We start from the raw sequence: 15,030 nt of genomic DNA, 5'->3' as shown, positions 1-15,030 counted from the left end.
ACTTATGAGCTCTTCAAGGAATTTTTTGGAAACAACGGGCACACTGACACTCAAACGGGCTCAACTTTGAGAAAAAATCAAACGTACAAGAAAACAAATCACTTTGCACGTTCTGGTAACATCCTTGCTTAACGATCGTTTGAGTTCTTGTAATTGTGTTTACACGAACAATATTGGTGGGATTTATTTATGGTCCGCTCATTGATTTAATCTATTTCATTACTTAAATGATAATTATATTGGATATACTTTTACATAAGTGGTCTTATACTTTCAAAGAGGAGCTATGCTCTCAATTAGATCTATGTATATTCTTATCCAGATCAAAGCTTTGTTTTCAAATTAAAGTGGCTCATGTTTTGGTCAAATTTTTCGATCATAGCGAGCCAGTATATAGATATATATGACATGATCATTTCTACAAATTTTCAGCTAATTTAAAACTCCATTAAATACAGAAACGACCTGAATCTGTCCAATTTGAACCTTTAGTGTAAATCACGATTATGAAAGCAACAACGATCTTTAAATTAGCTAAAAATTTATAGAGATGATCATATCATATATATCTACATACTGGCTGGCTATGATCGAAAAATTTGACCGAAAATTGAGCCAAATAAGAAGATTCACACTTTAATTTCAAAGCGAAGCTTCCTCTGGATAGGAACTTTATATATATATATATATATATATATATAGGTCCGATCAGAGGCGCACGTCCGCACCTGGCTTAAAGTGCACGTCCCTCCGTTCTCCACCCTTCGGCGTTGACGACGGCGCGCCTCCACCCCAGAAAACTCCAGCAACGTCCCCGACCACTTTCCCTCCCCGGCGAGTCCGTTCTTTTCCAGTTTTCCGGCGAGATCACCCAAAACTTCAAACAAGATTGATCTCGCCGGAAAACTGGAAAAGAACGGACTCGTCGGTGAGGGAAAGTGGTCGGGGACGCTGCTGGAGTCTTTTGGGGTGGAGGCGCGCCTTCATCAAAGCCGGAGGGTAGAGAACGGAGGGACGTCCGCACGGCACTTTAAGGACCGTGCAGACGTCCGCTCTCGAATAGCTCTGTATATGTGTGTATATATATATACCCGTTCAGAAGTGCACATCCGCACAAGCCCTTAAAGTGCGAACGTCGCTGATTTCTCCAGCATCAGGCGTCGACAACGGAGCTGCGTTTGCCGGATGAACACTAGAGGCATCCCAGTCATGAAGAAGAAAGCTAAGGAGATCGGGATTGAAGGTCTGGGCAACAACCTCACTCAAAACTTCAAGATCGATCAAGGTTGGTTGCAAATTTGTCGCCGGCGAGTCCATCGGCGAGAAGAACCTTTGTATCAAGGTTTGGTGTCCATTCGGTAAGAAGAAACGGTGTGATCATGGAGCAATCGGCGACGTCCAAACTTTAAGGGTGGTGTAGACGTGTGCTTCTGAACGGGGCTGTATATATATGACAAAGAATACGAGCGTGTGGACACGTCAGAAATTAAGGTTGATTGAAAAATTTGACCGAAAAGTGAGCCAAATAAGAAGCTTCGCACTTTAATTTCAAAGCGAAGCTTCGTTTTGTGTGTGTGTGTGTGTGTCGTGTGGTGAAGTGACAAAACTAGGTCTAGATATTGAGAAAAGTGTGTGTAAGTGTGCTTAAATAGCCTATTGGGTTCAAGGATCAAGATGAGACTTGTACCCTAAATTCAAAGGCTCAAAAACAAAGTGAAAATGGGTAAAATAAAATGACTAAAACAATCTAACTAAAATGTAAAGAATTTGAAGTTATGAAAACATGGTCAACCTGTTGATTTTTGTCTTTTAGTCTGAAATTGTCTGTTTGCTCTCTTGACCATAATTTCTTACAAATGAAGAAAACAAAGTAAATGCTCTGAGAAATGCTTTAGTAATAGTTAATTCCAAGGCGATTAGGGATAGATGCACACATAAATTACGTGTGGAACACCATTCGATTTGAATGTTTTTCCATACGCTTATCGCGTAACAATTAACACGGTCATCAAAGATGGGAAGTATTACGTCCCAGTTTATCATACCTCGGGGATTACGAGCTAGCTAGCAATCATATGGTTCTAGGTTACCAAAATCACTTCACAGTTAAATGAATTTACAAAGAGATGGTAAAGAATGTCACAATATTTTTGGGGTTTTCAACTAATAACCAAACTAACTAACTTAGACATAAAAGAAAAATTTGATAGAAGGAAAAGATGCGTCACACGAGGGGTCAAAACCATACATATGCAATTGGAATGTATCAAGAGGGAAGAACTTAGTTTGTGTGACCAGTGGAATTTCGTACATGGGTTCACATAGTTAGAGCATCTCCAACAGCTTCCCCAAAATTTCACTTTAATGGGGAAGCAAAAGTGAATGATGCAAGCAATTTTTTTTCTCCAATAGATTCCCTATTTTGGAGATTTCATGATCATTCCTCAAATCCTTCTATAAAATTATAGAGTTTACTGCAAATATGGGAAATTTGAGTTTCTCTCTCCTCACATTCTCTATTTTTGAGAAAGTTTTTTTTTTTTTTTTGGTCGAGATTTTTGAGAAAGTTTTAGAGAATCTGTTGGAGCAAAACACCCAAAATCTTCTCCAAAATGGAGAAAATCGAGAAAATAGGAAAACTATTGGAGATGCTCTTAAAGCTCTTTTGGCTCATGAATACCGTTCAAAACAAAGGTTCCCAATTTCAACTTTTCATAATCCTTAATTTCTTTTGCCAACTTTAGGAGAAGAGCCTATCAAACAACATCAAAGATTCGCCCAATTTGTTTGCACAAAACCTTTACCCAAACAAAACTAGCCAGTTATGGCTGTCGGCAATCCAATACGATCAATCGATTCGCTTTACAATTTGTTGCAGTGATGAAATTGGGTATGAGGCTGAGAGTTTGAGACATCCATTTGATATGAGGTGGAGACACCGACTACAACATCACCCTCTAATTGAATTAGTTTCTAAAAGTTTTCTAGATACAAAGCAGATGGGGGAGAGGACGTGACAAGGGCATTGCTTAGGGTTAGACCGTTAGAATATGGAAAAAGGGATCGATCTAGTCACGAGACTCTATGTCACTAACAAACGCCATTTAACTTGCCTCATTGATGCCCTCGTTAACCCACACAACACGTGTCCCTTAACGTGCGAGTTTTAACTTGGGCCTATATTGTTTGTGAACCACCTAAGATGCTCTTTATTTTATATTTAGTATTTAAAATAGTTATTTGGACAGTTTAGTACCTAGAGGAATTATTAGGTGTTCCGGGAACACCAACTGTCAAGTTGATATGGTGTACCGAACCCAATAACCGGGACACCAAATCAGCTCCACAGCTAGTGTGCCCGGCGCATCTAATAATTCCTCTAGTACCTAATATTTAAAAGATGACATTTTGATACCTCATGTTATGCTTAATTTGATAGTTGTTACTTCTGTTAACTTTTTCGTTAAATACGAGGGTATAATAAAGATAGACTGCAATCTTATTCATATATTTGGGAAGTGCAAATTTTACTCCCCTTTGTTACTTCTTGGAAATTCTTTTATACATGACGTGTAAATAGACCGCAATCTTATTCATATATTTAGACCTCCTGCATTTCCAATAAAATCATAGATCCTAATTATCTAAATGGTATCGTGTATTTACACTAGTGAAACGAGGTACAATTAACACTGAATATTTACATACCAGACCTAAACTAATGGTCTTGGGCCCAAAGCTGGGCTTTGTCTGAGTTGAAAGAAAGTTTAGGTCCTGAGACCACTATTTAAGAATACCCTAATCTTAACTCTCCACTGCCGTCACTGCTCGAAAGCTGGGTTCTCTCTCCACCAAAACTGGGGTTCATTTCGTGATTGCATGTTTCTGATTTTGTGAGGTTGATGTTAATCTCACTGCACTAGTATTTTCTTTGCCAAGTTCTGTATGTTTTGGGTTGCTCTTTGCTAATTTGCTGTGGTTGTTCAAATGAAGGAGTAGAAGAATGTCTCACAGGAAGTTTGAGCACCCCAGACATGGATCCCTTGGATTTCTTCCAAGGAAGCGAGCTGCTCGTCACAGAGGAAAAGGTCTGTTTTTGTTTTTTATCGCCGAAATTATATAAGATGTACAATGCTGACTTTCATCCTGTTTGTCTTTGCAATGCATTTGTAGTTTTTGTACTGATGCTCTTTGACTGGTGTGGATATGCAGTGAAGGCTTTCCCCATGGATGACCCATCGAAGCCCTGCAAGTTGACTGCTTTTCTAGGTTACAAGGCTGGGATGACTCACATTGTCAGGGATGTCGAGAAACCTGGGTCAAGTAAGCGCTTTTGCTTCCACATTCACTTTTCTATGGGGTTGTAATTTTATAACATTGTTAATTCTCATTCTAAACTTTCTCACCAAATTTTCTTAGAGCTTCACAAGAAGGAGACATGTGAGGCTGTCACTATCATTGAGGCTCCTCCTATGGTTGTTGTTGGCGTTGTGGGCTATGTGAAGACACCACGTGGCCTTCGTTCTTTGAACACAGTGTGGGCTCAGCATCTCAGTGAGGAGGTTAAGAGGAGGTTTTACAAGAACTGGTGCAAGTCCAAGAAGAAGGCCTTTGCAAAATACTCTAAGACGTATGAAACTGATGAAGGAAAGAAGAGTATTGGAGGACAGTTTGAGAAATTGATTAAATATGCAACTGTTATTCGAGTTCTGGCTCACACTCAGGTAGCAATAATACTTGGACTAGTTAAATTAATTGAGTTCAATTGTTTGGTTTTTTTCTTTCCTAAATCACTTTCTGGCCCCACGTAATGACTTCTCACTTGAGATTTTGAAGTTTTAAGCCAATATACCAGCTTTGTCTTGTCAGTATCTATTAAATGTTGCAAGTTCACCTATTTCAGCTCGCTTGGAAATAAGTAATAAACGATTTGTAATGTTATAGGTTTTGATATGTTCTTTAGTATGCTTTGTTTTCTGTAACTTATCTCTTTGATAGTAATAATTTGGACTCCTTTATGCTGTCACAATGTTGCGCAGATCAGGCGGATGAAGGGATTGAAGCAGAAGAAGGCACATCTAATGGAGATCCAGGTTAATGGTGGCACAATTGCTCAGAAGGTTGAATTTGCAAAAAGTTTTTTTGAGAAGCAAATCCCTATTGATGCTGTCTTCCAGAAAGATGAGATGATTGATATTATTGGTGTGACAAAGGGTAAAGGTTATGAAGGTGTTGTTACTCGTTGGGGTGTGACACGTCTTCCTCGTAAGACTCATAGGGGTCTGCGTAAGGTTGCTTGTATTGGTGCCTGGCATCCTGCTAGAGTCTCATTTACAGTAGCGAGGGCTGGTCAGAATGGGTACCATCACCGTACTGAAATGAACAAGAAAATATACAAGCTTGGAAAGGCTGGACAAGAGTCTCACACTGCTGTCACTGAGTTTGACAGGTGAGTAGTTTCATCTCTGAGTTCAACGTAATTTGATATTCATCTTTTACCAAATTTTTAAAACTCCTCCACGTTTGTAATGGTTGATCCAGGACTGAGAAAGACATCACTCCAATTGGTGGCTTCCCTCATTATGGTGTGGTGAAAGACGACTATATTCTGATCAAGGGATGCTGTGTCGGACCCAAGAAGAGGGTTGTTACCCTTCGCCAGTCCCTGCTCAAGCAGACATCTCGTCTTGCTCTCGAAGATATCAAGCTCAAGTTCATCGATACCTCCTCAAAGTTCGGGCATGGTCGCTTCCAGACTACACAGGAGAAACAGAAGTACTATGGAAGGCTGAAGGCATAAGAGTTTGAAACTTTTGGCATCTTACGTTTCTTTGCCAGTGAACAGTTTTGTTATTTATCTTTCTTCTAAAGTACTAAGGATTTCGAACGGTAGTTATTTTCTATTTTGTAGCTGATATTTTGAAATATAGAAATGTCCCCAATTTAACTTTCAAATGTAGTCTTTATATCATTTGAAATGGTGTGGCTGGATCGCGCTGAACTCAAAGGGCCAATGAATTCCGTTAACGGAAGGGTAAAAGGGTCCACAAATGTCAGGCAAGAATCCTGTGTGTTGGGCATGCTTGTAGCGAGTGAGGAACATGTTTCCAACTATAGGTAAACTGACGTTGTGTTTGGACGAAATAATTTCAATTTTCATAGAAATTTTAAAATCATGGGAATTATAATTTTATGAATTTAAATTCTATTAATTGAGAATTTTATTGTTTGGATTTTATGATGTAGAGTTTTAAAATGACATGAATTTGTATTTAGATTAACTTCAGCTGAGGGAATTGATAAATGACACATATTTTGTGAGGAATTCAAGTAGGGAATTTAAACTCCTAAATTCCATGATTATTTTTCCGTGGAACTTATTAATTCCATGGATAAGAATCAAAACGAGGGAAACAATTCTAAGAAATTGAGAATTTCTTATTTTTGATTAAATTTTCAGAAATTCACCAGCATCCAAACACACCATGAATGTGTTAATGAGACAACTCTAGTCTTCACACCACCCACAAGAAGTCCCTTGTCTTCTGTGAGCTAGGGTTAGTCCCTCCTCGGAGATGACGGAGGCCATATTCCTTCCGTCCTTGTGGTGGGGTGGAAGTTTTCCCTTCTCTCTCTTACCTCTTTATTAGGATTGAAACTTGATTGGGTTCTCTTGTTCATATGATCAATTTGCATCGGGTTATCGAAATTTGTTGTATTTGCGTTGCTTTTGTTGTCCTTTGGAGTTGATTAACATTTGTAAAGATGTTGGTTTTTTATTTGTTTTCTTACTTTTCTATGTGTTTTATGTCAATTGGTAACTTGATATTTGAAGAAAGTGTATTTTTTTTCTTTCCCTCCAACAGTGTCTGAATACTTCGAGAACAGTTAAAATGATACATGAACTTTCAAAGCTATTAATATGATACCTATATTCTATTTTTCTCGTCAATGTCGTACATACGTTCATTTTCCATTATGGGTATGTTAAGATGAAGCACGTGTTAAGCATGTGACATGATTTTCAGGAGTAAAAATGTCATGTCTCTTTAATTTTTTTTTTTCTTTTGATTTAATTCTCATTATTTCTAGGTACCCCAAAGAAAACACAGTGCCCTTAGTATTGATTTGTGTGAGAAGATTGATAAGTTGAACAAAGACTTTTTATTGGGTGACACTGCTGATAAGAAGAAAAAGAAGGTGCACTTAGTCAATTGGGATACTCTATCAACCAAAGCAGTGAAGCACCTTGGAGGTTTGGGGATAAAGAAGACTATTGATATGGACCAGGCTATGCTGCGCTAAAACGGGTTGGAGAATGTTTAATCATGATGGTGTTCTATGGGCCTCAATCTATTTTAATAAGTATCTGCAAAATGATGAAATTGTGAATAACAGGTACAAAGCTCCTACATATTGCTCAAATACTTGGAGAGGTGTTGCCCATGGTGCTTCCTTTTTGAGAAAAGGCCTTAAATGGTGCATTGGTGATGGTAAGACTATCAAATTTTGGACTGATACTTATCCTCGCTTACTCTCTAATTTGATACTAATTGTGCAACTAACGCGCAATAATAACACGGTCATTAAAGAAGTGGTAAATATTTTGCCCCAAGAATCGTATCACAGAGATTAATAGCTAACCACAATTATTGAGTAATCGGAAATAGAGTCACTAATGCAAACAAAGAAAAAGAAAAGAAAAGAAAATAAAGAAAATGCTATTCTAAGAGGCACCAAGACTTAGTAATGCTCGGCCTTGGTTCACAACAAAGCCTAATCAATATTAAATGTTTAGTGATGACAATTTACAATGAGTCGAAATTGTCACCGAGAATTGATATTGAATTTATAGTAACTAAATGCAAGAAACTTGTAACTCCCAACTAAACCAGATAAATGAAAACAAAGTACGAAATGAATATTAAACAGTTATTGGTAGCGAAGGATGGATCATAACCGTAATTCAATGTTTTAGATACTAACTTAATCGATATGCAATTTCATAAAGATGGTGGAAGCCGTACCCAAGTCTTTTCAAAGGCAAAGGGCTGAAATTCCCATTCATGGTATTCCTTCTCCGGTTCACTACCACAAATGTGGCTTATTGATACCATTTTCTAGCTACTTTTGCAGTAATGGTGACTAAACTCCATCATTGTCTCCAATACTCCCACTTGTTTTAACCAATGAACATGTATTGGTGTCCAATGAAAGTCACCATGGATTCAAATGGTGAGGGTTTTACTGTTTCTTCTGCTTATTCTCTGATAACTTTTTATTTAGCAATATTGTAACAATATATTATATTGTAGTGCACTCTTTAATATCGAGTTGGTGAGATATTTTAGAGACTAACTGGTGGTTGAATACCTGATAAGGATATTAGTGATAAAAAAATAAAAATAAAAAGATTCTCAAGAGGATATTAACTAAGGACTAAAATTTCGACAATCATGGATATATCGACTGTCCAAAATAAGGATATTTCGACAGATATATTGTGGAAATATCGATATTCACAAAGTTTCAAAAGATATTATAGAAAAAAGGTAAAATATAGTTACCATAATATTTATATATATATATACATAATTTTTATATATATATATACATAATTGTACAGCTTATACAGTAAATGCATGTTAGCAGGGTTGGTTAGGGTGTTTTGACATATCTTGGGTGACCAAGGTTCCCCTTACTAACCCTTTGGCTTTTGTTCAATTTTCAAAAATTTGGACTGAAGCGAAGTTAAAATATCGTGGATTTAGCGATAATTTCGTTGAATATCGTGATATTTCGGATGTTTCGTACGATATTTATCTGGTATGAGAAGATAATTTTGGAAGTTGAAAAAAACAATATTTTCGGCGAAATATCGCCGAATTTATCGATATTAAAGACCATGATATTAACTATATCTAGAGTTCTAGACCACACTCTTTCCTTTCGGTTTGTCTTTCTTCTCTATGTAGAGATATTACACTACTTGAGTTCATCTATGTTCTAAGATCTATGAGTTCATCGATGATGCGGTATGCTTATTTTGAATTGAGGTCTAGATTGGTGTGAATTAATCCACTCTAAAGTAGGATGAATTTCTATTAATCCAATCCTCACTCAGACAGATCTCTACCTCTCTCTGTCAGATTGATCTCCCCATTTGCAGTTTGAAGCCCAAGTTGAGGAATTGACTATTCAGGTTGTTAATTAGTGTTTATTCTTTTGAACAATCATGTTCACCTGGTCAGTTACTAACCAAGAGATCAGTGGTCAACCACCGTTATATTTAAATTTAAGGGTTGAAAACAAAACAACTTAACTTTAAAATAATATTTCTCACCATTGGATTTACATCCAAGGGTGATTGACTATGATTCTCTTAGTCAGTCACTGAACGGGTGAACGCTGATATTCTTTTGAAATTTGTATAGAATATTTGATTTGCCTTCTGGGTTGTTAAATTTTCCCTGATTGTTAATCTAAGGCTTGTGGCTTTGTGACCCTTTCTCTCTCAGATCTATCTTTGAATGGTGAGACAATTAGACGAGATAGATCACTTCAAACAGATCTTGCCAATGATATGTTCTTAAAATCGACTTCTTACCTCAGCTTGTTTTTCGGTGGATCCTAGATCGATCTGAAGGTAAAATATGTTGAACTCATTAGTTTGTGTTGATTCTTATATTGATTGCTAATTATTTTTGGTATTTTCCTGTAGGAAATCTGTCACATCCCGACTCTTAAATTTTTACCTTAATTACTAGCTTGGTTATAATAAGAATTTTACCGTCTCCGTCATTGAGGTTATAATTTAATTGGTCCCTAGAGGGGTTTGGGGGACGAGTATTTTTCGGAGGATTATTCGTAAGAGAAAAATATGACGACGGTAAAAATGGTAAAGTTTTAACTAGTAAAAGGTAATTTTTATTAGGGTATTTTGTTTTGGGGTGTTAAATTGGTGGAGTTGGGTAATATTTGTGGTGTTGGGCCGGGTTGGTGAGTGAGGCCCAAACCCCATTTTTATTTCCTCTTTTTCTTCTTCTCTCTTTTCTTTTCCTTCCACTCCCGAGCTCTCTCTCTTCCTCTGCCGGAATCCACCGCTCGCCGCTGTCGTCCGACAAAGCAGGGACGCCGCACCACTCCAGCATGGTCCGTCGTCCTCCCCGCCGCCTTCTTGGGCTGGTGAGCGGCGCTGCAACCCCGCGAGCGGAGGAAGTCCTCCTTGGACGCCGTTTGTCTTCTCGCCGGAGCTCCCTCCTCCGGCCACCAATCCGGGCAAGCCATATACGGTTTTGAAGGTCTCCAACCCAGCTACCTTGCCCTAAAAGGACTCACTCCGGTTCGCTTCAGGTAAGGAGAAATTTGAGGTGGAAGTTCTAGGGCGTTTTTGATGTTTCTGTTCGATTGGTATAGCTAGGCTTGGATTTTGGGTTTGTGCTAGTTAGGAAAGTTGTAGAGGGAGTGAAGAGGAAGCTACTGTTAAAATTTGGTAGGAATTGGAGGTTGCCGGAATCGGCCTCCGGCCGCCGCTGCCGGCGGAGCTGGCGCCGGCGTCGGCGTCGGCACCAGTTGGGAGATTTTATTGTTTTTAAATTTGGAATATTAAGGGGAGTTTATTGAAGTGAGTTATGGAATTTTTGGATGAGTTTTAGATAGGTTTATGAATTTTCGAAGTGTGGTATTTTTGCGGTTAATTAATATAGAATCCGGCCGTTGGATTAAAGTTGTTTAAACTGTGGGAAGGTGTAGTTACGGCTGCTGGTTCTAGGGTTGAAATGTGGACCACTTCGAAGTTAGGCAATGTTGAGCGTGATAATGGCTCTCGGTTAATTTTTGCCTATTTTGTGTAAATATTGGAATTTCGGCTGGGAAATTAATATTATATTTGGAACAGGTCGTGAGGAGGCTCGAGCAGACGAGGCCCCAGATCGACATCAGGCTTAGGCCTAATTTGTGAGTGGACGTTCGTTTTAAATTATAAGCATGTGGTGATTTCATTTTAAATGAATAATTTTATTGAATATCAATTTGTGGAATTATTTATTTTCACGAAGTTATTTTTTGGAAGTAAATGCTCTTATTTTATTTTGTTAACTTCGCTATTTGGAAAGTTACCGAAAATGAGATTTTCGGTGTAGCCATATATTTATTGCTTCTTTTGCAATTGGCAATTTTCATTATTTTTGGAGAGTTACCGAAAATGAGATTTTCGGTGAGTATGTATATATATATCCATATTTGGATGATTATGAGAATAATATGTATATGAAGGAATGCTAGCTAGCTATACGTGTTTTTCCACCATACTGAGGTAAAATTCCATTATGGTGCGACGTGAGCGTTAGACGCAATCGTTGTAGCTCTATATAAATATAATAATTTATATAGGGGATATGCGCGTATATATTTATACACCGTTTTTTCCACCATCATGAGGTAAAATGCCATTATGGTGCGACGTGAGCGTTAGACGCAAGTGTCGTAGCCTTGTGTGAATTTTCTATTTGTCTTTGTTGTTTCAAGAAAATTCATACAAGGGATATGACGAGTGTAATACATACATATTTTATTTTAGCCTGAGAGGCTCTTATTTTTGAAGTGTTTGTGACTAGCGCGGCTAGTCAGGTGTTGGTAAATTCGGTAAATTTTTAAAAGCTTTTGAGTTGGTTGCATGCCATTAATTGTTTTTCCACTGAAGTTTAAATTGGGAAAGCATAAAGAATTATTTATTTTATTTTATTTTTGTCCACTCACTCTAACGTGTTTCAAATGTCTTCCCCTGGGCTCTTCGTTTTAAAATGCCCAGTCTGCAGAGTACGGGTTGGACCTAGTAGGAGACGAGGCATAGTCACCCGCATTTCCACCACTTTTCATCCGTAGGTTACCTGTTTAACCTACCTGTGATTTCTTACTTCCACTAGTGTCTAGTAGCTCTGAATACTTGAGTTTAATGTATATTATTTCGGTTGTAGGCGAAGGCTTGTGACATTTTAGAATATTTGTCAGAGGATTTATGTTATCTTATTTGGATAATTTTGTGTTGATTTGGAAGATGTTCTATTATTTTTGTTATTGGTGGTGGTTGTATTTGGGGAGCACGTAGGCTCCAGAAGTTAAAGTTGGATTGAGAATTTTAGAAGTGTTTGCAGGTTTTCTTTAGAAAGGGTTGTCCATTTTCAAGGGAGGTTATGCCGAATTTTCAGTAATATCTTCCTTGGAGGTGGTCCCTGCAGGATTTACTCTGGGTTCTAGGGTAAAATTCGGGGTGGGTCTTGTCAGTTGGTATCAGAGCTTTAGGTTTCCTTTTCCTGCTTCCTTGTCACTATCATATTTGCCTAAGTAGCACGTAGTGTCTATAGAGTGATGATCCGACCGTGGCGGATTCATTGACATTTTATGCTTTTGATGCTATGTGTTATTGGGTATGTGTGATAGTTGTGTTAGTCTTGTTTATGGACTACTAAATATCTTCCTCAAGTACTATGCCTCCTAGGCGCCCACAGCAACCCCGTGTGGCTACTTCGACCAATGTCGATGAGGGCAATGAGGTCAGGGGACTGGTTGATGATATTGAGAATATGCTGAGGGATGTCATGGATCGAGCTCCACACCCTCATACGGTGAAAAGGAGAGAAGTTTATGATGCTTGAGCCAGAGAGTTCAAGGGTGCCAAGGGACCTCTTGATGCTCACAATTGGGTGGACAAGATGGAAAATGCTTTTGCGATCACTGAGTTGCCAGAAGAAAGAAAGGTAAAGATGGCAGTGACTTTTTTGGATGATTCAGCACATCACTGGTGGTCGCTTGCCAGCAGGAATGTTGAGGATGCTCTGAATATGTCGTGGGAGCAGTTTAAGACTCTCTTCTTGGGGCAGTATTTCAATCATGCCCACCGCAGCAGAATTCAGTCGGATTTCCTGCATATGTCGAAGAGGGATGATGAGGGTATCATAGAGTTCCAGGAAAGATTTACTTCCCTGAGCTACCATGTGTCATATTTGATTCCTGATGAGAAGACCATGATTGAGATGTTCATTGGGGCACTTGGTGGGGTGTATGCAGACAAGATGACGAGGGTAATTATAAATTGGTGAAGCAAGTCACCATTCCTATAAACAATACTCATAAATTGAGTCACCAACAAAGTGATAGTGGGAGAATGAACTAAGCCATGCCAGCAACAACTACTATTGAAGGAATGTTGTGAACAACCATGGCTCTAGCTTTTAGATACCATTGAATCGTGTACTACACCTCAACTGACATCATTAGGCATTAGCAATGGTGTATGTTGGTCAGTTTTCTGGTAATGGTTCAAGGGCAGTAGGAACTCACTTGGCACGAGCTAGAGCCGGTTCAAGGGTCACTAACTCATGTCAAGCGGCTTAAAGGTCATGGAATTAAGCTATCAAACTCATAATGACCGCGATCAAACTAATCATGAAGTGAACCATGCTTGTGTTACCACGAATACTAATTTGAGGTTCTAGCGCTAAAATCTAAGGATGTTGTCATCCCCTAAATTTTAATCTAGAAATATCAAAACACATACCCAAAAGTTGACAATTCCTAAGCATGCATTCTAAACAATTATCACATAACACAAGCATCCAAATTATTATCAAATTGCATATATAAATTAAATTAAACATCCATTACATCAAAATTGGGTTAGGGAACACAACGACCCTAACCCCAATAAAGAAATTACTCACTACCCATCATCCAACAAACATCAATTACAAAATTTAAAGAGGAAAGAGTGAAGAGAAGTGAGAAATAACAAGAGCTAGCCACAAATTGCTATAGAGCAATTATGACTACTCTTGGTTTACAACTCTCCCACTTTTTACCCAAATTTGATAATGATAAGGTTAATGATGCTTGGGCTTCTCTTGTAATCCTTGAGAAATTGATAAGGTTTTGTGGTAGGTGAGTCTTCAAAATGAGAGGGAGAGAGGTGAGGTGAGGGCAAAGCCCTCCCCTTGAAGAAGAAAATGAGGGCGACTGCGTACCTCTCGGAAAGTTCTCAATATATATATCTGGTCGGGATTGTGAAGGAGAGAAGATAGATTTATTCCAAGTACGTGGCAGAGGCTTATGGGCTCAAAAGGAAAAGGTGTGGCTGGCATATGGAAGAGAAGAGATGGGGTGATGACACCAAGTTCTCATCTCTATATATATAAGCAAATGTAGTTTTTCACTGTTCACGTGAACAGTAAGAGGACGCATTAGCCTTTCTGTTTTTTCATGTATTTCAACTTTGCCACTCAGCCCTCATGACTAATTTGCCTTTAACTGGCGGAATAACGGTAATGCCCCTACTTCTAATTTATTTACTATGTTGCCATTAATCTGATTGTAAAGACGTTTATACCCCCATTGTAATTTTATTTACCATGCTGCCATTGTATGACTTAAAAGACAGTAGTGCCCCTGTCTGCATTTTATTTATTTTTTTATAAATTTCATGGTACTTCCCGTTGTGACCCGTGTCGGGATTGATGTCGAAACGTTTCCTTAGTATCGGTGGATGACATCTATCTCTTTCTAGCCCACAACAAGACATGTTTAAGCGAAGGCATTTTTTACTGTTCACGTAAACAGTGGTATGATCTTTTTGCCGTTCTTTTTTAATGTATTTGCAACCCGAGTAATTATTCCCTGTACCCGGAACACCACGTGGTACTGTCATGTGGTGTACCCGGCCAATCATATAACTCAATTTCCTGTGGGGACCAACATGGGGGTGAAAAAAAAGGAAAGGTAAATAAATAGACCAATCAAAAATAAGATAAAAACACTTGGACCAATAGTATTAGAAGGAACCAAATGCCACGTCGTGTTCCGGGTACAGTTTATAATTTCCCTTGCAACCTTAGCATTGTTTAGTAAATTACTTGATGTACACAATTAATCCTAGGCTGTAAATTACTCTAACGGAAATTAATCCTAGAAAATTACTTTGTTCATCATCTATGCTATAATGAAGGAATTGAGGGTGTTAAGTTTATTCTCCAAAAAAAA

At 38.3% G+C, this 15,030-nt stretch overlaps 1 protein-coding gene across 1 annotated transcript; it reads left to right on the top strand.

Annotated features, from left to right (window-relative positions):
• Positions 1-3,851: 3,851 nt before the first annotated feature.
• On the top strand, positions 3,852-6,186 carry LOC101290972 (60S ribosomal protein L3-like). The gene is made up of 6 exons (XM_004303543.1): positions 3,852-3,898; positions 3,994-4,088; positions 4,213-4,323; positions 4,420-4,724; positions 5,040-5,449; positions 5,542-6,186. The coding sequence occupies exons 2-6, from the start codon at positions 4,004-4,006 to the stop codon at positions 5,798-5,800; spliced, it is 1,170 nt and encodes a 389-aa protein (XP_004303591.1). The 5' UTR covers positions 3,852-3,898; positions 3,994-4,003; the 3' UTR covers positions 5,801-6,186.
• Positions 6,187-15,030: the final 8,844 nt, after the last annotated feature.

This window comes from Fragaria vesca, linkage group LG6 (assembly GCF_000184155.1).
Source record: "Fragaria vesca subsp. vesca linkage group LG6, FraVesHawaii_1.0, whole genome shotgun sequence".
NCBI classification, from domain to species: Eukaryota; Viridiplantae; Streptophyta; class Magnoliopsida; order Rosales; family Rosaceae; genus Fragaria; species Fragaria vesca.
The sequence above is the reverse complement of the archived record's forward strand: the minus strand, read 5'-3'. Positions and strand labels throughout refer to the sequence as shown.

Bases quoted from the DNA above. Each gene is read 5' to 3' on its own strand.
- LOC101290972 (XM_004303543.1), top strand. From the start codon at position 4,004: ATGTCTCACAGGAAGTTTGAGCACCCCAGACATGGATCCCTTGGATTT. The intron at 4,089-4,212 runs GTCTGTTTTTGT...GTGGATATGCAG, and splicing joins TGCTCGTCACAGAGGAAAAG to TGAAGGCTTTCCCCATGGAT. The intron at 5,450-5,541 runs GTGAGTAGTTTC...TGGTTGATCCAG, and splicing joins GCTGTCACTGAGTTTGACAG to GACTGAGAAAGACATCACTC.